At 63.1% G+C, this 20,361-nt stretch overlaps 1 protein-coding gene across 1 annotated transcript in view; it reads right to left on the bottom strand.

Annotated features, from left to right (window-relative positions):
• SSPOP (SCO-spondin) overlaps positions 1–20,361 on the bottom strand; it is a 50,502-nt gene that overhangs the window by 6,434 nt on the left and 23,707 nt on the right. Inside the window, exons 49-89 of the mRNA XM_089299377.1 lie at positions 19,833–20,012; positions 19,618–19,740; positions 19,355–19,484; positions 19,132–19,257; positions 18,910–19,001; positions 18,105–18,278; positions 17,635–17,799; positions 16,815–17,088; positions 15,713–15,759; positions 15,380–15,550; positions 14,860–14,991; positions 14,524–14,669; positions 13,425–13,519; positions 12,934–12,986; positions 12,546–12,752; positions 12,301–12,471; positions 12,121–12,200; positions 10,884–11,053; positions 10,431–10,477; positions 10,145–10,327; positions 9,880–10,050; positions 9,471–9,671; positions 9,116–9,212; positions 8,837–9,036; positions 8,371–8,537; positions 7,514–7,674; positions 7,114–7,337; positions 6,477–6,518; positions 6,173–6,328; positions 5,591–5,803; positions 5,210–5,377; positions 4,043–4,174; positions 3,706–3,952; positions 3,287–3,439; positions 3,160–3,209; positions 2,635–2,979; positions 2,116–2,283; positions 1,427–1,557; positions 1,054–1,178; positions 757–803; positions 284–562 (exon numbers count right to left, since the gene is read on the bottom strand). Coding sequence (XP_089155503.1) covers positions 284–562; positions 757–803; positions 1,054–1,178; positions 1,427–1,557; positions 2,116–2,283; positions 2,635–2,979; positions 3,160–3,209; positions 3,287–3,439; positions 3,706–3,952; positions 4,043–4,174; positions 5,210–5,377; positions 5,591–5,803; positions 6,173–6,328; positions 6,477–6,518; positions 7,114–7,337; positions 7,514–7,674; positions 8,371–8,537; positions 8,837–9,036; positions 9,116–9,212; positions 9,471–9,671; positions 9,880–10,050; positions 10,145–10,327; positions 10,431–10,477; positions 10,884–11,053; positions 12,121–12,200; positions 12,301–12,471; positions 12,546–12,752; positions 12,934–12,986; positions 13,425–13,519; positions 14,524–14,669; positions 14,860–14,991; positions 15,380–15,550; positions 15,713–15,759; positions 16,815–17,088; positions 17,635–17,799; positions 18,105–18,278; positions 18,910–19,001; positions 19,132–19,257; positions 19,355–19,484; positions 19,618–19,740; positions 19,833–20,012 — 6,243 coding nt within the window. The remainder of the gene's footprint in view (positions 1–283; positions 563–756; positions 804–1,053; positions 1,179–1,426; positions 1,558–2,115; positions 2,284–2,634; positions 2,980–3,159; positions 3,210–3,286; positions 3,440–3,705; positions 3,953–4,042; positions 4,175–5,209; positions 5,378–5,590; positions 5,804–6,172; positions 6,329–6,476; positions 6,519–7,113; positions 7,338–7,513; positions 7,675–8,370; positions 8,538–8,836; positions 9,037–9,115; positions 9,213–9,470; positions 9,672–9,879; positions 10,051–10,144; positions 10,328–10,430; positions 10,478–10,883; positions 11,054–12,120; positions 12,201–12,300; positions 12,472–12,545; positions 12,753–12,933; positions 12,987–13,424; positions 13,520–14,523; positions 14,670–14,859; positions 14,992–15,379; positions 15,551–15,712; positions 15,760–16,814; positions 17,089–17,634; positions 17,800–18,104; positions 18,279–18,909; positions 19,002–19,131; positions 19,258–19,354; positions 19,485–19,617; positions 19,741–19,832; positions 20,013–20,361) is intronic.

Genomic DNA, 20,361 nt, shown 5'->3' on the forward strand with positions numbered 1-20,361 from the left:
ACTTGGGCCATCCTCCACTGCACTCCCGGGCCACAGCAGAGAGCTGGACTGGAAGAGTAGCGACCGGGACTAGAACCTGGTGTGCCGGCGACGCAGGTGGAGGATTAGCCTAGTAAGCCACGGCGCTGGCCTCAAAGCCTCTTTCTTGCCACTGCTTGGCCCCCAGCCAGCTTCAAATCCACCAGGGTTAGCAGGCGGGCTAACTCTGGTCTACCGGAATGGACGCATGGCTGGGCCCCCTGTCCAGCTCACCCCACCTACATCCCAGACCCCTCCCCATTACCACGGCAGACCGCAGGGTCAGGGCAGAGGCGGTGCTGGCTGAGGGGGGCAGTGCAGAGGTCCGGGGCTCCAGCCCAGGGTCTCCCTGTCTCAGGGTCCAGACAGAGGCGGTGGCGGTGCTGCTCCGAAGCCAGCATGGGAGCCGAGGCTGGGGAGAGACTGGCTGGGTCCAGCGCCCAGTGCCCCTCCAGGGTGGTTCTAGAGGAGGGGGCCAGGATGCTGGAAGGCAGACAGGGCCCACAGGGCGACCACTCCGACCAGCCGCTCAGAGGCAGAAGACCTAGAAAGGGCAGTACGTGGGTGCCTTTCCCAGAGGCCCCTTGGCCCAGCAGAGGCAAGAGAGGTGGGAAACAGGTAAGGTTGGGGGGTGTGGGGTGCAGGGAAGGCGACCCATCCTCCCGGTTCCTTGGGAACTGCCCCCGCCCTGCCCAGTCCTAGGCTACGTGGACCACTGTCTCCCAAGGCCAGGGTTACCTTGACAGCCCTGGCTGCTGCACTGAAGCGCTCCATGCTGGCATTCACTGTGGGGGAGGGGTCAGTCAGGGTGAGCTGGGGGTGGGGTAGGACCCAGCCCAGAGCTGGGAGGGGAAAATGGAGGGGTGCATATAGGGCTGGATGAGGGAGCTGTAAGCTTGGGCATCTTAGAGCCTCCTGGCCAGAGGCTGGACTAGGCTCTCGGGGCTCATCTTGGCTTTCTCTGCCTGGGTCAGGCTGCCCGCCCACTCTCCGGCCCCAGGCCTCTCATGCTCCCTGCCTTTCCTTGTCACTCACCACTCCTTACAGCCCAGTCGCAGGTGGTCCCCGGGGGCCAGGGTCAACCCGGCTCCCTCTTCTGAGGTGTGCTGGCAGTTACATTCCTCTGGGGGGATGCAGCCCCCCGCTTGCTCCAGCAGCCCCTGTGTGGCAGGAGGGACAGAGGAAGGAATGTTTGGTGATCACTTTGTCACCCGGATACCAGCACAGGCCTGCAGCAGGTGCACATGAGCATTGTTGAGCACACGGGCAGGAAAATGAACACGAACTGGGAAGAGGCTCCAGGGACTGAGGTGTTTGGAGAGAGTGGGGTCACCACGGGCATCGCAGAGAAGAAGAGGGAGTGTGGGCCTCCTTCCACTCGGGAGTCTCCCCCAGTCCCAGCCCTCACCTTGGGGCAGTAGCAGCCGGGCTGGCAGGGCGGCAGGTCCTGGCAGAGATGATGGCTCAGGTGTGTGGCACAGAGCCCAGCACAGGGGGAGCCACAGGGCTGGAACTCAAAGGGAGGTGTGCAGCTGTCCTCTGAGTGAGGGGGAGAGAGACCGATGGGAGAACAGCCCAGAGACACCCTCCCCAACTCTGGACGCCCAGAGCCGGATTGCAAGTTCCCACGGAGGCCCCTCGGGGTCACCTGGTGAGAGGACAAGACTGCCCCCTGCTGCATGTCACGACAGACCCACGTCCCCAGGGAAGGCTCATAGAGTCTGGGCCTCAGAGAGCCAGGAAGCTGCATGGAGGAGGGGGCTGCGGGAGTTACAGGCCAGGCACATGCTCCAGGGATTGGCACACGAGAAACAGGGGCAGAGATGAGGTGGACATGGTACACTCTCCTAGGGGCCACTTCAAGGGGCAACCGACAGTTGGGCCAGCAGCTGGTGGTGAGGGCTTGGGGAGAGCTGCTAGGAAGAGAGAGTAGCTGAGGCCAGGGGAGGAACCGGGGGCAGGGGCAGTGCAGGTGCAGGCAACCGCTCTGAAGTCCTGGGGCACTGGGTCTGCCCTGAGAAGAGCTGGGAGTGCAGGGGAGCGCTTGGAAGCTACTGCTCTGACTCAGCTGCCTGGCTTCCCGCCGATGGGCCTCACCTGAGCAGTTGCTGGTGAGACAAGGCCGGAAGTGGCCATCCAGACGTGTGCAGGTGGCCCCTGCCCCAGCATCTCCAGAGGTGGGGCTCTGGTGTCGGTAGCGCTGCTGCACCAGTACCTGGCATGAGCAGCGTGTCCAGCTGCTCCAGCTGCTCCACATGCACTGCTCTAGGGACCAGAGTGGGGGACAACAGGCTCGGGCCTCCTGGAGCCCTGCAGATTCTCCCGTGCCTGTCCTCCCCTCTCATCCAGCTCTAGCCAGGACCCTGGCACAGCAGAAGGCCAGGAGGGAACCAGAGGCCCCTCAGACTGGCCTCCCGCTCACCCAGCAGGGAGCTACATTACAGAAGGCTCTGAAGGGAAGCAATGGAAAAAAGGGGAAAAGAAGTGGGCAAGATTGGGGGGTAAACAAAGACATGTTTCTGGGTGATGGTCCGGGGGTTAGGAAACACGCATTAATCCCCGACTTCTCCAAGGCAGGAAAACAGGGCAGCAGGCCTGCCTCCCAAGCACACTCACCCAGGCAGGGCCCCAGGTAGCAGGCTCGGGTGTCCAGGTGGGCAAAGGTGCCATTGCAGGTGGGGTCTGCCTCAGCCAGCAGGCAGGGGCAGGACCCAGGGCGGGAGGCCAGGCCTGAGCCACAGCTTTGGGAACAGGGCCCCCATGGGCCCCAGGAGCAGGCCTCCAGCAGGTCCAGGCAAGGCTGCTGCCCGCAGTGTTGTGTCTGGGTGTTGGGGCCATGGCACGGGGTTCCCCCAGGGCTGGGGGTCGGGCCCGTACAGGATCGGCTGCGAACCTGGTTTCCACCTCCACAGGAGACGGGGCAGTCGGACCAGGGGGACCACATGGTCCAGGTCCCAGGCACTGCGGGAGGGCACAATGAGGTTGGGAGAGTAGAGGCAGAGGCAGGGGCAGGGGAGGGGACCTTTTGTGGCACAGGGGGTGGGCAGTTGGGTGGAGGGAAATAGGGGACACAGAGCAGACAGCAGGCAGGGCATGAGGGCAGTGGGGTAGGCTGAAGTGGCAGTGGGATGCAGCCCAGACCTGCACACTTGGTGTCTTCTTTGCAGACCACACCCTCCGGGGTGCAGGAGCTGGGGGAGAAACTCAGATTCAGGGGCCCTGCTGTGCAGCAGGAGGGTCCCAGGCACCCTTCCCCATCTGCACTCACCACTGCTGGCACTCGCCCTGCAGCCAGCTGTCCCCTAGGGCTCGGGGGCGGGTGCCATGCAGGCACAGCGGTGGGCATGGGGCCTGAGGGCAGGGCTGGCTCTGTGATTGCTCCTCCTGACACTCTGGGGCCCAGGAACCTGATGTGGAGGACCTGAGCAGGGCCCAGGCAGAGAAGGTGAGGAGACAGCTCAGGCCCTTACCACCCACCCTTCTGCTTCCTGGGGAGATACCCTCAGCAGAGACCCTAGGGTGGCACAGAAGACAGCTAAGGAGACCAGGGACAGAGCTGACCCAGCACAGGAGACATGCAGTTGGCAGAGACAGTAGGACCAAGGAACACCATGTCACCAAGTAAGAGCACCGGGAAGAGGGAAGCCCTGGTAGGACAGGGGACACTAGCGTCCCCTCACCCCATACCGGAAGCGGCTCTGCTGCCCGTGAGGCCCACAAGAGTGGCTGCAGGGACTCCAGGCTGACCAGCGGCTCCAGGCACAGTGAGTGGGAGGCGGGCAGGGCTGCGCCGTGCAGGAGAGGCGGCCGGCCCAGCAGGAGCAGTTGTTGCAGGCCTCCTGGTGCTGGCTCCCCGGGGCCCAGCTGTGGCCCTGTGCATCTGTGCACTCGCAGTGCCCGATTGGCACGCAGCCGCCATCCTGCTCCAGGGACCCTGCAGGGAGGCTGGTGCTGCCACCCTGGCCCCACCACCCCTTCCCACTGTGCCATCCCCAAATGCATCTGAAGAGACTTCAGCACCTACCCTCGGAGCAACGGCAGCCCGGCTGGCACGCCTGGTCTCCCTGACACACAACTCCATCCTGGAGGTCCGAGCAGCGGCGGGGACAGCGGTTGGCGCAGGTGACCAGCTCCATGCCCGCTGGGCAGCCTTCCTCTGAGTGGCGAGGAAGCCCAGAGTGAGGAAAGTGCTGAGCCCTAGGGCGCCAGCAGGGGCCTTTCCTCCTCCCTGGCTTCTCCCCTCCCATGCAGGTGCCCACGGAAATGAGAGGTACTTGTGGAGGCCCTGGGGTTGGGACAGTCTTCAGCAGAAAATGATTTGTTGTCATCCGCCATTAAGTTCTCCCACCTGGCGGAATAGGGCTGGATTTGTGTGCTCATCCCCAGGGGCCTGGGTGGGGGTGCAGTGTGGGTGCCGAGTGCCTCCCTGAGAGCCTGGCACCACAGAGGAGCCAGGGCTCACAGGGCTGGGAGAGTCAGTTAAAGAAGGAGTAGCCAGGGTGAGTGGCGTTGTGGCAGAATGGGTTAAGCCATTGCCTGTGAGGCTAGTGTCCCATATAGAGCAAGGTTCAAGTCCTCTCTGCTACGCTCCTGATGCAGCTCCCTGCTAATGTGCCTGGGGAAGCAGTGGAGGATGGCCTGAGTGCTTGGGCCCCTGCACCCAATGTGGGAGACCCAGATGAAGCTTCTGGCTCCTGGCTCCCAGCCCTGGCCATTGTGGCTGCTTGGGGAGTAAACCAGCAGATGGAAGCTCTCTCTCTCTCTGCACCTTTCAAATATATATATATATATATATATATATATATATATATATATATATATAAAAATAGGGGAGCGGAGGGTCCAGAGCTCAATTCCAGCCCAGCTGGCTCAGCCCATACCCCACAGGGACTAGGCACACTCCTGACTGTGTCACTGGCAAACCCCTCAAAATCTTGACAGGATCAGGTGGTTTTTCAGGAGCTGGAGATGGGGGAAGATGGCAGGAGGGTGTGGTGGGCAGGGGGTGGGCTCCTGCAGCTCATCTCTGGGCCAGGGTGCAGGTGACAGACACACCCCCCTGGAGGGTGGGGTGGCAGCCCATCTCCCTGTGTGTCACATGGGCACTGATGGGAAGCATTTGAGGTGGCAGGGGACAGAGTCGGCAGAGGAAGCCCGACAGGGTTGGGAGTGGCTGTCACCATTGCCATACCACAGGGCATGGGGTTGCAGAGCCGGACGTGGTGCCTCTCCCCAGCACAGGGGGCACCCCCATTCTTGGGTGGGGGGCTCGAGCAGCTGCGGCTCCTCAGGGACTGGCCTCCTCCACAGCTCCGGTCACACCAGGACCAGGGGCTCCAGCGTGACCAGCCCCCGGGCACTGTGTGCACAAGAAGACAGCTTCATGAGGGGTCTGCTCCAGCAGTGAGGCCGCACACATCCCACAAACCTGGGCCAGGGTCAGGGTGAGGCAAGGACAAGGCTGGCTAAGGCCAGCTTGGGGCCTGGGAGGGGCACTTGCACGGGGGCCTCCCTGGGGACAGCCACGGAGGGGCCTGGTGCAGGCCCTGGTCTCTCCCAGCCTGGCTCTCACCTGGGCAGGCACGCAGGTTGCAGAAGCGGCGCTCCTGGTAAGCGGTAAGGATGTCCGGGCACCAGTGGCCGCCAGGCCCAGGAGGATGGTACGCCCGCAGGCGGCGCTGCTGGCCCACCCCACAGCTGCGTGAGCAAGGTGCCCAGGGGCCCCAGGCCGCCCAGGAGCAGTTCCCAGGCACACAGCCAGGACCGGAGCACAGGGGCAGCAGCTCTGCAGGTCCAAGTGGAGCTGGAGTCAGCAGATCCTGCCTCGCCCTCTCCGCACCTGCCTCGCTCAGCTGGAGACCTCCTCTGTGAGGGAAGCCTCGACCTCATCCAGAGTGCAAGGCTCCCATTCAGGATCGGACTCTCACTGGGCAATAAACCCAGACTGATGGGGCTGCTGTGGGATAGGACCAAGGAATCTCCTGGAAGTTGGCAGGTTCCCCAACAGCTGGTGGGGTTGGCAAAGAGACCTAGGTCTGGAGTTGGACTGACTTGTGGCTGGATGTCAGCAGCACAAATGGGTCATTGCTCGGGCCATTAGGTGTGGGGGGTTGGGGGTCGTGCTGGGGTTGGAGATCACAGCCGGCGGGCGCACCTGTGCATGAAGGCATGTTGCAGGGGCGCTCCTGCGTGGGGTCCCCCACAGTGCAGTTAGCAAGGCAGAGGCGGCTGCGGCTGCGCCACGCAGGGTGAGTGGGGTCTGTGCAGCTGCGGGAGCACGGGGACCACGGGGACCACGGGCCCCAGCCACCTGCGAGGAGCGGGAGGGAGGGGCAGCTCCAGCTGAGTCAGCCTGGCCTCCAGCCCCTCCTGGAAGCAGGGCTGCAGAGGGAAAGGGGCCCGCATTTCTCTTCCCAAAGGGAGACCACGTGGGAGACGTGCAGGGAGTCTGGGGCTACCTGGAAGGCCCGTCACTGGCTCCACTGTGGACCCTTCAGCCCCTGTGTCAAAAGAAACCCTGCTCAGCACACCCTGTCCATACTGGCAGGGCGCCACCACCCCGAGCTGTCACAATTTGGCCCAGCCTTCCCTCTCCTGTGGACACTCCAGGCTCAGTGTTTTCTCACAGGATCCAGCCTTTGCTTAAACCTTTCCTGCTGCCTGGCATTCCTTCCCTTCTAATGCTTGTCAAGGTTCTCACCATTCCTCAAAACTCTCGGAAACTGCCTCCTCCAGGAAGCCCTCCTGGACTGCTCCTCTAGGGGAATCTTTTTCTCCCTGACTTTCCACAGCACTGTGCACCTTCAAATAGAGCTCACCACATGTTGAAATCGGGCACTGGACTCCACGGCCAGGGCTCCTCACCCCCACCCCCATCTACATACAGCATGCTGCCTCTGCCAAGAGCTCCGAAGTGCAAGCTGAATGTGCCCCAGTGAACATATAGAACCAGCAGGTGGGAGGAAGAAAGATCCAGACACAGCAACAGGGACACACACGCAGGAGAGGATGAGGGGCAGATGGAAGCGGATTCGGCCGCCACTCACCCAGCCCTGGCAGCCCTGGTGCTGCCCACCACCTTCCCCCTTCCCTTACCAGGGCAGTCCGGGCTGGGGCAGTACTCCAGGTCCTGATGGCGCCCAAGGCAGCCCTGGCCACCAGGAGGGTGCAGGGGGCGCACACACTGGCGGCTGCGTGTACGGGTGCCCAGCCCGCCACAGGAGTGCGAGCACGGGCCCCAGAGGCTCCAGGGGCCAAAACCACCACGGGCCTCAGGGCAGTCCTCCATGGAGCAGGACAGCTTCCCATGTGCACAGGAGCTGGGGAGAAAGCCAGGGGTGAGGCACAGGGAGGGTGGACGGGGAGAAGGGTGTGGGCCCCAAAGGACAAAGAGATGGAGCCCGGGTTAGCTCAGGACCAGAGAGCAGACCAGACCCCCTCCCTAGACCTCAAATCTCCCCCAGGCTGCCCAGTCCAGCCCCCACAGTCCCCTCACCAGTTGCCGCAGCCTATCCGAAGCATCTGGCCTGAACCCAGCTCATCCCCAGGCCCAAGGGGCTGAGCCTCCTCTCCCAGAAAGGGCAGGTAGTCCCCAGGATGGGTGCTTGTGGCTCCCAGCTCCTGCAGCAGCCACGCTGTCAGCACGCAGGGGCACTCCTGAGTGGGCGGGCAGAGGATACAGTGCCTTTGCACATCCTCCAAGGAGACCGGGGAAGGGGGCAGTGTGAGCACCTGGAGGAGGCTCTGGGGGCAGGGGCACGGTTGCCTTGCGTCAGGGATGTGAATGATTGTGAGAGGTGCGTGGCCCATGGGCTAAGCCCGAGGGATCAGCTGCTTCCCCACATGTGTGGAGCACTAGAGCAGGACACAGCAGGTATGAACAGAGGCCTTTAGAGGACAGGGCTTGGCAACAGGCAGAAAGAGCCCCATCCAGGAAACGGAGGAATTGGACGACTGAGTCAATTCTGCAGCTGACTGCACGGCTCTGATGTGCCCCTTTCCCTGGGCCCCCGTGTCATTTGTCTCTAAAGTCAGGTAGGTGGGACCGGCTGGCTGCTCAGGTCCCTTCGGGCCATGGCTATGGTTAAGGAACTGGGCTAGGAGAGGGGGCGGAGGCCACTGGAGAGCCAGTTTCAGGACTGGGAGAGGAATCCCGGTGTGCCAGCCGGGCTCCACAGAGCTGAAGCAGCACCGCTGAGCCCTGCACCTGCCTGCCAGAGTGAAGGGCGAGGAGGTAAAAGAGGGGCAGTGAGGACCCCCACCCCCTGCACAGGAGGGCAGGGATGAGGCTGGGCCAGTGGGGTATGGACGCACAGTGGCAGAGGCCCCCTTCCTGGCCAGCTGGGTGCTGACCTGCACGCAGGCCAGCTGGTGCTGGAAGGCACCCTGGGGGCAGTGGCAGCCTTCCTCGCAGCCGTCGGCGAAGCAGTCCACTTGCCCCGTGATGTGGGCACAGGAGAAGGGGCAGCCCTCACCGGGCTGGCACTCGCGGTACAGGCGGCCGGCCGGGCAGCCTGCCTCTGGAGAAACACCTGTGTCAGAGCCCAGCTCCTGTCCACTGCTCAGGCTGCCTCCCTCGGGGCTCGCCCTGTCTGCGGCCTACCTTTGGCCCTCCCCCCAGCACCCATGCCCCCGCCCTGGGCAGTGCCCCTTCCCACAGGCTCCCCTCACCTGGCTGCCTCCTCCTTCACTTGCAGGAGAAGGGACAGGCGAGGGGACAGGGAGGGGGAGCTCAAAAGGTGCCCGTGAGGTTAGCCAGGAGGCCAGATGAGACCCAGCTGGGTGGGAGTGTCCAGGGCGGAGGCTGGCTGGGGCTCACCTCTGCACACCTGGGTGTGGCAAGTACGGCTCTGGCGGGCGTTCCCCGGGCAGGGGGGTCGGGGACAGTGCCGGGAGCGCAGCTGCTCTCCTCCGCCGCAGGAGACACTGCAATCCTCCCAGGGACCCCAGGAGTCCCACACTCCCAGGCCAGGGCAGCTGGGCACCTCCTGGCACTGCAGGATGCCTGCCACGCAGGTGCTGCAGATAAGAGAGGGCATCCAACGCGGGGCCTGGCCAGCTGCCCTGCTCCCTGGGGGCCCCCCTTCTCTGGGCTTACCAGTTGTCACATGGCCCGGTCACCACTTCTCCAGGCTCCAGGCTTTCCCAAGAACTGAGCCCGGACCCTGCTGAACGACTCCGGTTCTCAGGAATCCCTGAAGGGCATGAGAATGGGGTGGGGCCCAAGCCTAGCACTCCCCTGTAACTCCCTCCTCCTGCCCCCTGCCTTTTACTCCCCTCCCTATCAGCCTCCACCTCATGGCACCCTGGGATATCCTGGGATGTGGGGTGGGGACGGGTCGGGGGAGATGCAGGGGACCATGTTGGGGGAGGGGAGAGGCACAGGGGCCAGGCAGGGTGGCCTTGCAGTACTCGAGGGCTCTGGGCCAGGCGCGGGCAAGGGTGGCACTGACCCATGGCTCCAGGCTGGTACTGGCAGCGGCAGCGGGCTGGGTGCACGCAGAGCCCGTCCTGAAAGAGCTGGCCCGGGGGGCACCCGCAGTTGGGCTGGCAGCCGGTTGAGCCTGGCTGGCACACACTCCCAGGGGACAGGTCCTGGCAGGAGCGGGGGCAGGGCCGCCCACAGGGGAGCAGAGCCAGGCCACCCCCACAGTCTAGGGCAGGAGGGAAGCAGACAGGGTAGGTGCTGAGGGACTATTCTGACAGGTGAGACCCTGCCTGCCATGCCCACTACCTGCTGGGACTGGTCACCTTGCTCCAACCCACAGGTGAGTGACCTGAGGGCTGTCCCTGGCAGTGACATGGATATCGGGTCAGAGGTCAGAGGCAGCAGCAGCTCCCAGCCTGTGCCCGAGTCCTCACCTGTGCACTGTGTGGCATTGTCCTGACAAGGGTGACTCTGCACGTGGGCCCCCAGGCAGGGCCTGCCTCCCTCAGAGGTGGGGGGCCGGCTGCAGGCCCGGCTCCTGTGGGACAGTCCCAGGCATGTGTCGCAGGGAGACCACGGCTCCCACGGACTCCAGGCTCCATCCACTATGTGGGCAGACAGAAGCACCCACCTCAGGAGCGCCCAGGTTATCCTGGGTGCAGAGATGTTTTGGGGGCCTGGGGGAAGGGGGCATCGCACCTGGGCAGGTGGCAGGGCTGGGACAGGCCTCCCTCTGATGCTCAGCCTCAGCCTCCCCGGGGCACGAGGCGCCCCCGTGCTGAGGCGCAGGGCAGGTGCAGGCCCGGGAACGGGTTCTCTTCTCGCCCCTGCAGGGCTGGGAGCAGGCTGTCCACTCTGACCATGGGCACCAGGCTCCAGGCACTGCCAAAACAGAGGGCTCTGGGATGTAGTCCAGCTCTTCCTGCAGCTCAGGCCCCATGTGGCCCAGGGCCACTTGTCACCTCCCTGCAAGCTGGGCACATACCTGGGCAAGGCAGGTCTGTGCAGTTCAGCCTCCCCTCCATGCAGGTGCTGGGCAGGGGGACACACACAGGGGAGGAAGAAGAAGCACCTCATCCCTTGCCTCCCTCGCATGCTCCCCAGTTCCTGCTGGGGCCTCAGCTCTGCTCTCCTCCCCTCTCCTGAGCCTCTTGAGCCTGTTTCCTGTCCCACTCAGTCCCCCAAGCGTGTCTCCAGCCAGGATGCCCTGCAGCAGACCATGTGGGCCCACAGCAGGTGCGAACCCCATGTCTGCTGCTCCTCCTGCCCTCCTCCACTCCCCAGGAGCACAGGCTCAGCCCTCTGCAGACACACAGTGCTGGCTGCCTCAGTTCCCCTGTGGATAAGACAGGGGTCATGGTGGCCGCCCTGCACACTCTCGGGGACAGCGGAGACTCTGGAGAGCTCCGGAGCACAGCTCGGCGCATCCTTCTCTCACCAGTGGTTGCAGCCGTCTGGCCTCAGCAGCTGAGCGCCTGGACGGTGCCGCTGCCCGGTCAGCAGGTCCAGGCAGCTGCAGTGATCCGGATGCACACAGATGACACCGTCAGCACTCAGCACCTGGCCCGGTGGGCAGTAGCAGCCGGGCTGGCAGCGCCACACGCAGTGCTGGGGGATAGCAAGGGAGGGCTCAGATCAGTAGTTGGGGGTGGGGGGGATCTCAGACAATCAACCACAAAGCACTCTGGAGGGACAGCAAAGTGGCCAGCAGGGTTGGGGGAAGTGTGACCTCCAGTTCAGAGGCTGCACATTTTGCTAAGAAAGGCCAGGGACGGGGAAGGGTCGGGGGAGAGGGGGACAAGTCAGACTTGCGGTTTTCACTCTGGGGAAGAGAGGGGAGGGAGGAGCAGCCGTGAGGAGGGCCACTGCGGCTCCCCAGGGAATGGATCTGGACCGAGGTGTCTGAGAGAGTGAAGCCCCAGTTCCTAAGTGTCTCGGGCTCAGAGAGTGACTGGGGCTGATAGCCTGGGAGTTGAGGTTGTGCAGGCGCCCTGGGCAGCTGGCTGGGCAGGGGATGGGTTTGGGAAGGAGCTGGGAGCCAGCCAGATCACAGTCTTGGTGAGCCCTCCTCTGCCTCCTCCCTCACTGCTTGGGAGCCTTCCCAGGCTTCTCTTAGCCAGCTCCCCACGCCACGGCCTCAGGGCACTGTCCTACTCCTCAGAGATCTTACAGAGCCAGCCAGTCTAGGATTCCTATCTGCCTTTCCCAGCCCAGAACACAGGATTGGGTCAGGGAAGGGGCGGTGGGGACGGGGATCTGTGGCCCCCATGGGCACTCAGCGACTATTCACACCCGGGGCATTGGGAAAGTTATGGTGGAGCCAGCTCCCCTCCCGCAAGTTCATGGTATGTATACCATATAAATTCTAATCTGAGAGATGTTTGGTGTTCTGAAGCCAAGGGCTGCAGCAGGAGGCGGACTCCCTCTGGATAAAGGGAGCTGGCCTGGTGGGCGTGGTCACCTGAACCCACTTCCCAGCCTCATCCCCGCCCCCGTCGGTGCTGGGCTGCCCAGCACGGGGCAACAAGAGGCCATGACCCCAAAGCTACACCTTGCAAGTATAGAGACTTGCAAGCTACACCTTGCCCCGACTCAGTGACCCCCCTAAGCCAGCGGTCAGGGGTCAGGTGGGGTCAGGTGGGGTCAAATGAGATGCCGAGGGTGCCCAGACTCACCACTAGGTCATCGCAGGAGCGAGGGCAGGGAGGGCCACAGGTGCTGTACTCTGTCCCTTCAATGGTGGTGCAGTTGGTCACTGTGGCAGGGCAGGGTGAGGTGAGAGCCCTGTGGGGTCCTTGACACGCTGCCTCCAGCTTTTCCCTTGTCCCTCTGGGCCTCCAATCCCTGGCAGGTACCTGGGCATGGCCAAGCCTGGCAGGCTTCTCCCTGGGCCTGAGGCCCCTCACAATAGTCCCCCAGGCCCTGGGGTGCAGGCTGGTCACAGGCCCGGGTCCGGCTGCGCAGGCCTCCCCCACAGCTCCGGCTACAGCTGGACCAGGGCCCCCAAGGACCCCAGCCCCCGGCTCCTGGGGAGACAACAGAGGAATGAATGGGGAGGAGATGGCAGGCACAGTGGCCGCCACCCTGGACAAGCACTCACGGTCGCACGGGGGCAGCAGGCAAGGCTCTTCCTCAGCCTCTGGGCCTGGGCAGAAAGATGTGAGGGTGGCTGGTGGGGGCAGTGGGGCCATGGTGCTCGGCGCCACGGTGGGGGTCCTGGCACAGAAGCGGTGCCGATGGCGGTGGGCAGGGCCACAGGAGGCTGAGCACATGCTCCACGGGGTCCAGGGTGACCATGTGGGCTGACCTTGAGGGTGTGCGGAAGGTGAGGGCAGAGAGAAGGTGAGCAGTGCTGGTTGGCCTGGGCCAGGGAGAGGCCATCCCAGCCCCATGTCCCCCACCTTTCCCAAGGGCTTCCATCCCCTGGCCCACTGCTGCTGCTGAGTGAGAAGGTAGGGTGCCTGCCAGAAATGGGGTCCCCTTCTCACCCTGTTCACAAGGCCAGGAGCTGCAGTTGGCGATGAGCCCAGCCACACAGGAGCTGTGAGGGGAGTGGGAGGGGTCTGGGTGGTCTTAAGGGCTGTACTGTGCCTCCCTGAATCCCTAAGTCCTAGTCCCCAGTACCTATAAATGTGTTCTGATTTGCAAACAGGGGTCACCAAATCAAAGGGAGGTTGTTAGGCTGGGCCCCCGTCCCACCAAGCCCTGTCTTTCTAAGAAGAAGAGATCTGGACACAGACACACAAGGCGGGCCGGATGAGGAGAGATGCAGGGAGTGGCCGACATCTATAAGCTATGGAACACCAGGAGTGGAGAGGGCCCTCGCCTCAGCAGGGAGCTGCCCGGTCTTGGCACAACCCGAGTCTGCTATTCAACCCCGCGGTGTGCATGCAGCAAGACAGGTGGGACAAGGGGAGGGGAGAGGCAGGCAGGTGTGGCCTCTGGTGTACAGCTACTTGGAGTGGGGGTGGCGCCTCACCAGTTCTCACAGGGGCGGAGCACAACACTGCCGGGGGCGTGGAGGCGCCCCCCATGGGCGCAGGGGCAGTCCTGGGCCGGCACACACACATTATTCTGGAAAGAAATCCCAACCGTCAGCCTGCCCTACCCACAGTCAGCCCGACCCCCCCAAACACCACCTGGGCTCCCACCAGGAAGACGTAGACTCTGGGCTGCAGGGGTCAGGAGCCCCCAGTTTCTGGGAGAACAAGACCAAACCCCCCTCGGCAGGACATAACAGCAGCTATGCAAATAGGCAATGTGCCACTTCCACAGCAATGGTGTGCAAATAAAACCCATGTTTCATCAGCAAAAGACAAATGGACAAACCCAGCGTGCACGGGGAAGTAGGTGGAGTCCCTAAGATCCAGAAGAAATCGGCCAAGTAGCAAAGTCAAACACACTGAAGTTCATGGGCCAGGCCCTGGGGAGCCCTGGGCCTGGCTCCCGTGACCAGGCACATGATTCCTCCAATTTTATGAAGAGGAGACTGAGGGATGAGGCTGCTACTACAGGAGAGCCTCATGGCACTGGACTGACAAAAATCTGTCCCATAACCACAGCAGCTCCGGAACCCTGCATCCTCACTCCACCCTTCCCAACAATGTTTCTGAGCCCTGGTTCTCAATATTCCAGTCTTGAGGTTCAGGTCAAGGAAGCCCTGGAAGGTTCCTCCAGGAAGCCCTTCACAACTGAGTCTCAACCTGCAAAGTTCACTTCCTGTCCATCTGATGGCTCTCCCTCCCCCGAGCCCAAGACTGAGCATACAGGAGGTGCTCAATAAATAACCGGTGATAATCTGAGAGGACACAGCTCTTGAGCAGGGAGATTCATTTGGACCTTCTAGATCTATCCCCATTTGCAAATGAGAAACCAGAGACTCGCCCAGGTCACCTGCTGGCTGGTGCTGAGCCATGACCCTGAGCTCAGAGCTTTCCTCAACGATGTAGGGTCTCCCTGACTCCAGCCCATAATCCTTAGCTCTGCCCCTGCCCAGGTCCCGTCAGTCCCTCCCCTGCCATGCCCAGGTCCCCAGCAGCTGCGGGGGCCTCAGCAGTGGCTGTCAGGAGGACACTCACCAGCAGGAGCATCCCTGGTGGGCAGTAACAGCCGGGGTGGCAGGTCTGGTTGGCGCCTCTGGGGGCACTGAGCTCTGCACAGGAGGCAGGGCCCTGGGCACAGTCCAGCCACCGCTTGTCCCCGGGACACATGCCTGGCATTGGCCCTGGGGACATGGAAATTGACACCCTTGTCCTGGCACACAGCTCTCCCCTGTGCTCCCAAACTGCTGGAGGCATTAGCCCTGGGTTTGGCTGGGGTCGTCACGAGAGCTGCACAATGGCTGTGGGGAGGGGGCTGACTGCACCTTGGGTTGGTGGGGACAAGACCTGGAGGGTCCCCAGGGCGGCCCTCACCGGCACAGGGCTGCAGGCCACAGGTAGAGAACTCCATAGGGCTGTGCGGGCCACTGCCTTGGGTGCGGTTCCTGTAGCCACCTCCACAGGGTACGGAGCACGAGGTCCAAGGGCCCCACTCCCCACTGGGACCTGGAGGTGGTACTCAGGTCACTGCAGGCCATGCCTGCTGCACCCAGGACACCTTCTCGTCCCGCCTAGACACCCTGGGCACCCCTGCTCGCTTCACCTCCCCCCTCACATCCACCCTCAGGAGATCTCACACCTCAGACGCAGGGCAGGGGGCTCCAGGATTGGGCCTAGAACTGGTCTGGGCTCAGGTGAGGATTCGGGGGTCCTCTAGGGAGGGTCTGTGGGGAATGGACGCCCAGGGCTCTCTGGGGACTGTCTTTCAGTGATGTCTCCTAGGGAAGTCCCATGCACCTTGGGGTCCTGGGGTGTGGACAATGGGAGCATTCCTGGGTTCTCTCTGAAAGGGTCTTTCAGGGGGAGGTCTCAGGACCTGGGTCCCTGCTCTCACCTCGGCATGGCTGCAGGCTACAGAATTCAGCCTCCATGTTGGGGCCCTGGCACTCAGCACCTCCAAAGGCTGCTGGGGGTGCAGTGCCCGCCCGGAAGCGGCGCCGAATGCCCACGTTGCAGCTGCGGCTACAGAGACTCCATGGGGTCCAGGGACTCCAGCCACAGTCCACTGCCGGGGTGTGTGTGTGGAGGGGTGGAGGGCAGTGTGTGAATCCAGGCCAAGCCCACAGGACCCTGATGTCCCTGGGGCACCACCAACACTCCCCACGTTTCATCTTGGAAGGGACCCAAATCCCCGACGACCCCTGAGGACCCACCACTGAGGAGGTACCTGGGCAGAGCTCCGAGGTACATATCATCTTGCCAGAGATACAGGTGCTGCAGAGAGAGTGGCCAGTGAGGCCCAACCTGGCCCACCCTGGCCACAGACAGCTCTGCCCTTAGACCCCTGTGTATCTGTCCCCAGGGGGAAACAGCTGGGGGCTGGGGGCAGGGCAGGCCGCTGCACAGAATGGAAAGCCCAGATCTGGGGAGTGAGACAAGTTGCCCTGTGTCCCATGCAGAGTTCACCAGGAGACCCACACCCCCACCCCGGAGTACCCCTGACTGGATCCTTCAGTCCCTGGTTTTATCAGGAGTCACCTCTCTATGCTTTTTATTCCACTTGAAACCACTAAACACACCACGTGGAAACGACCTGGAGTGACAGGACCAGGGGCAGCGACTTAGAAGGCGCTAGCATTCTCCTAGGAGGGAGAACGGGATGCCTTCCTTCCCAGTAAGTGTTCTCCAACACTTGCTCTAAAGCTTGTTTGACAGATACAGGAGGTTCCAGATAAAGAACCTAAGAAAGAGGGAGGAGAGAGAGAGAGAGAGAGAGAGAGAGAAAGAGGGAGAGAGAGAGAGAGAGAATATTAATATAAAGGAGGAAATTGAGGAAGTAGCCAGGGGATAGAAAGAAAAAGGGAAGAAGAAAATGAAAAATTAAGACAACAAAATGAAACAAAAAGGAAGAAAATGAGGGCAGAGGGTTAGAGCACCCTCTGCTGGAAGATCCTGGCATCAGCTTTGAGCAACCTCTGTGAGTTGAAATCCAGCTCAGCCCAGGCAGGCCATGATATTCAGGAAAGAAGCAGAGGAAACTGGGCGAAGCTAGAAGCCCCTCCCCCAAGTCTCTAGTTCCATCATGTCACTCCAGCTCCCTGAGACCATCTCCCACAAGTCACTGAGGCGGTCGTGTCTCATTCCTTCAGCATTCCCAGGGCCCGTGCATGGCACCTAGGACTGCTGATGTGCTTAGGGGACAGGGGTGTGATGTGTATGTGTGTGTGTGTGTGTGTGTGATGTATGTGAGAGAGAGGCCATCACACCTGCCCACCTCCAGGGCCATGCAGCCCCTCCCCCACCCGCTAGCCCGAGCACTGGGGACGTACCAGTTGTTGCAGGGGTCCAGGCGGGCCACTGCTCCCGGTGTGTAGAGCTGCCCGTGCAGCTGGCAGGGGCACTGGCCGCGAGGCAGGCAGCTAGCATTGTGCAAGAAGAGGCCAGGGGGGCAGGCGCAGCCAGGGACACAGGATCCCATGCACTCCACCCCGGGGCTCTGTGCCAGGCACAGCCGAGTGCATGGGCCGCCCTCTTGCTGACACTGCTCCTCCGAGCGGAACACCATGTCCCCTGGGCACTGGGCTGGATGGGAGATCAGCAGATCTGGGCAGGGGTGGGAGGAAGAAAAGGGAGAGCGAGGGGCAGCAAGCCTGCAGGCAGCTGGCTACCAGGGGCCTGCTGCCCAGGACCGAGGTGGAGGAAGCCCCTCCAGGTCCCACTGCAGGCTTGCTCCAGTGTCTGGAATGGCACCCGCAGAGGCACGCGTGAGGGCATAACTGGAGGACACCCCTTCTCTGGGCTAGGAAGAGTGGGTAGGGGACCAGGCCTTGCCAGGACTGCTTTGTGCATTGTGATTCTGGCCACGAGTGGGCTCTGCTCAAAGGCGGGAAGGAGCCAGCCCTCTGGGTCCCAGGTGTGGGACGGAGGCTGCTCCCTGGAGAGGTGAGGTGTCTGCCACGGCCGGGGCCTGGTCCCCAGTCGTGTGTGTGTATGTAGGGCTCTGAAGGAGACACAGGAGACCTCACAAGTCTCTCTCAGCTTGAGCCATGGCCTGTCCTGAAGGCAGAGGTCAGCCATGTGCCCAGGTGTGTGTGGGGGAAAGGTTGAGGTCCCCAGGAGCAGGTGGAGAATGGGGCGGGAGTCTGGTACCTGTGCAGGGCTGTGTGTTGCAATCCCTGGTCTGACTGTGGGGCCCCTGGCAGGCTGTGTCCCCAGGAGCTGAGCCAGAGCAGTTCCGTCCCCGTGTCTGGAAACCTCCATCACAGGGGGCTGAACAAGCTGACCAGGGAGTCCACAGACCCCAGCCGGCCGGCACTGCCAGGAGGAATGGAGTCCGTGGTCACAGTAACAGCAGGTAAGGCGTGCAGGAAGGTTCAGAGCTATGGGGTGGGCAGCCCCCACCAGGATCCACCCCCGGCCCCTGGCCCCAGGACAGTCCCAGGCCCACACTGCTAATCCCACACCTGCTTCCTGGGGCAGAGGCCGCAGGACAGTGGCCTGCTCTGCCCCCTCTGTGGCCTCCCCTCCCTAGGAGTCCAGAAGCTGCTCAAGGCGTCCTTCTTCCTGGCTCCTCATTGCATCCCAGCATGTAGGTCACTCCAGGGATGGGAGGGGTTTACCTGGGCACACAGGGGGGCTGCAGGGCTCCTCCTGGGTGGACTCTCCAGGGCAGGGTATGGCTCCAGAGCCGGGGCACAGCCGGGCACGGCGGCGCCAGCCTGGGCCCCCTCCAGGGACAAGGCAACTTTGAGAGCAGGTGGTCCAGGGCGTCCAGGCCGTCCAGCCCGGTGCCTCTGGAGGAGCATACAGGACAGGGGCAAGAGGATACAGGATGGATGCTCAGCCCCTCAGCTCACGGGGACCCCACACTCTCCAGTCCCACTTCTAAGGCTCAGGAGCCAGAAGCAGAGCCTCCCACTGCAAGTGGCCCCAGTTCCACCCCCCCAACACCTCCACCCATGGGTCCAGCTGGCAGCTGGCCATGGGCCCACCCATCCTCACATTTCCTGTGGACACCTGTCAGTGCACTGGCCGCCAGTCTCCATCAGCCCCTCCTCTCCTGAAGAGCTTGCCCCACCCACCCTCCTTCTCAGGTTCCTCCCCCTCTCTGTTTAACTCTCCCTGCCTTGAATTTGCAGGCTCTGCCTGCTCAGTGGAGACCTCAGGACACCACCGGGGACGTGGGAAGCAGGGAGCCATCTGGTACCTTCTGTTGTGCGACACACACAACCAGCCCAGGCGGCCACACCACTCGCCGGCCCTGCGGCCACTGGCTCCACCAGGCAAGCCATCTGCCCCTTACCTGTCAGAGCCCTGTCCCCCAACACCAGTTTAGGGGCTGCTTCTCAGCCTGTGAGGCTTCGCTGGCACTGGCTACCAAGTCAAAGGGCATGCAATGGGAGGAGGAAGGGGGCTCTGCCGTACCTGTACCACACTCCGTGTGGCAAACCTGCAGCTCCCGCGTGTCACCTTCACATGGGGCACCCCCATAGGCCGCTGGAGGGTTGGAGGGAGACCTGGGAGCAGAGGCAGCCTCTGGGTCCCCCACTTTCCTGTCCCTGCCCCCACTTCACCTTCTGGTTCCTGTCCTCCACCTCCCCCACCCCCATCCCACTTCTCTCATCTCCTCTCCCTCTTTGTACACACCTGAACCTGGCCCTCATTCCAGAGCCACAGGAGCGGTCACAGGGAGCCCAGGAGGACCAGGCTGACCAGCCACAGGGCTGGGGGCAGCCCCCTGGCTCACACAGCAGCGCCCCCTGCTCACACACGCTGCAGGGGGAGGGAGGCCACACGCCCGTCAGGTGTGGGGAGGCCCCGCCCAGGCTGCCTCCCCCCAGCCCCCAGCCCCCAGCACAGCTATCCTCACCAGCGGCTGCAGTTGTCCAGGAGGAAGGACACCCCCGGCTGCTTCAGCTCCTCGCCCACGAGGCAGGGGCACTCAGAAAGGGGCAGGCAGTGGCCGTCGAGGAGGAGGAGCCCAGGGGGGCAACGGCATCCTGGGGGCATGGGTTGGTGGGGAGAGCACTCAGCTCTGGGAAGGGGCACAGCAGGCAGGGGAGAATGGAGACGGAGGGCTGGTGGGCCTGGGAGGGTGCCCCTTGCTCCATCCGCATGCCAGGTTGGCCTCACCCTCCACACAGAGCCCGCTGCAGCTGCTGTTGGCCTCAGGATCCAGGCAGGTGGGTGGGCACGGGGGCACCAGGCCCTGCTGGCACAGCTCCGCACTCACATGCACATGGCCCAGCCCGCAGTCTGGGAGGAGGCAGGCAGCAGCTGGGGTGGGCACAGGGAGGCCCAGAGACCTGCCCATCGGGCCCACTGCAAGCCAGCCCAGCTCCCCCTACCTGTGCTGCCTGTGCAGGGCTGCAAGTGGCAAGGCACCCTCTGCTGGGAGGTCCCTGGGCAGGGGGCACCGCCATTCTTGGGTGGGGGGTCCACACAGCTCCTCCGGCGACTCCGATGGCCACCCCCACAGGAGACGCTGCAGGGTCCCCAGGCCTCCCACTCAGCCCATGCCCCAGGCACTGTAGGGGAAGGAAGAAAGTGGGTCGCAGGGGGCGACATAGATGGGCAGAGCCAGAACCCCCCACCCCCACCCCGGCACGAGAGCTGAGGGAAGTGCCCTGGTATCCTCCTCTTCTGTCCCAGGAAACTTCTCATGGGTGGGGAACCTGGGCAAAAGATTTCTAGGTGCCTCCTAGGGATGAAAGCTGGGGCCTCTGGCAAAGGGCAGGGCTTGTGGGAACATGGAGTGGAGCTCCCCCTGGTGGTGGCAAATGAAAGTAGGCCCCAGGGTTAGGAGCTGCATGCTGGGGAGAGACCCCTGCGTGGGATGCCCCTCCCTGAGAAGCACAGGGGAGGGGTGGGGGACCA

This window comes from Oryctolagus cuniculus, chromosome 7 (assembly GCF_051225735.1).
Source record: "Oryctolagus cuniculus isolate XC-2025 breed Fujian yellow rabbit chromosome 7, ASM5122573v1, whole genome shotgun sequence".
Lineage (NCBI taxonomy): Eukaryota > Metazoa > Chordata > Mammalia > Lagomorpha > Leporidae > Oryctolagus > Oryctolagus cuniculus.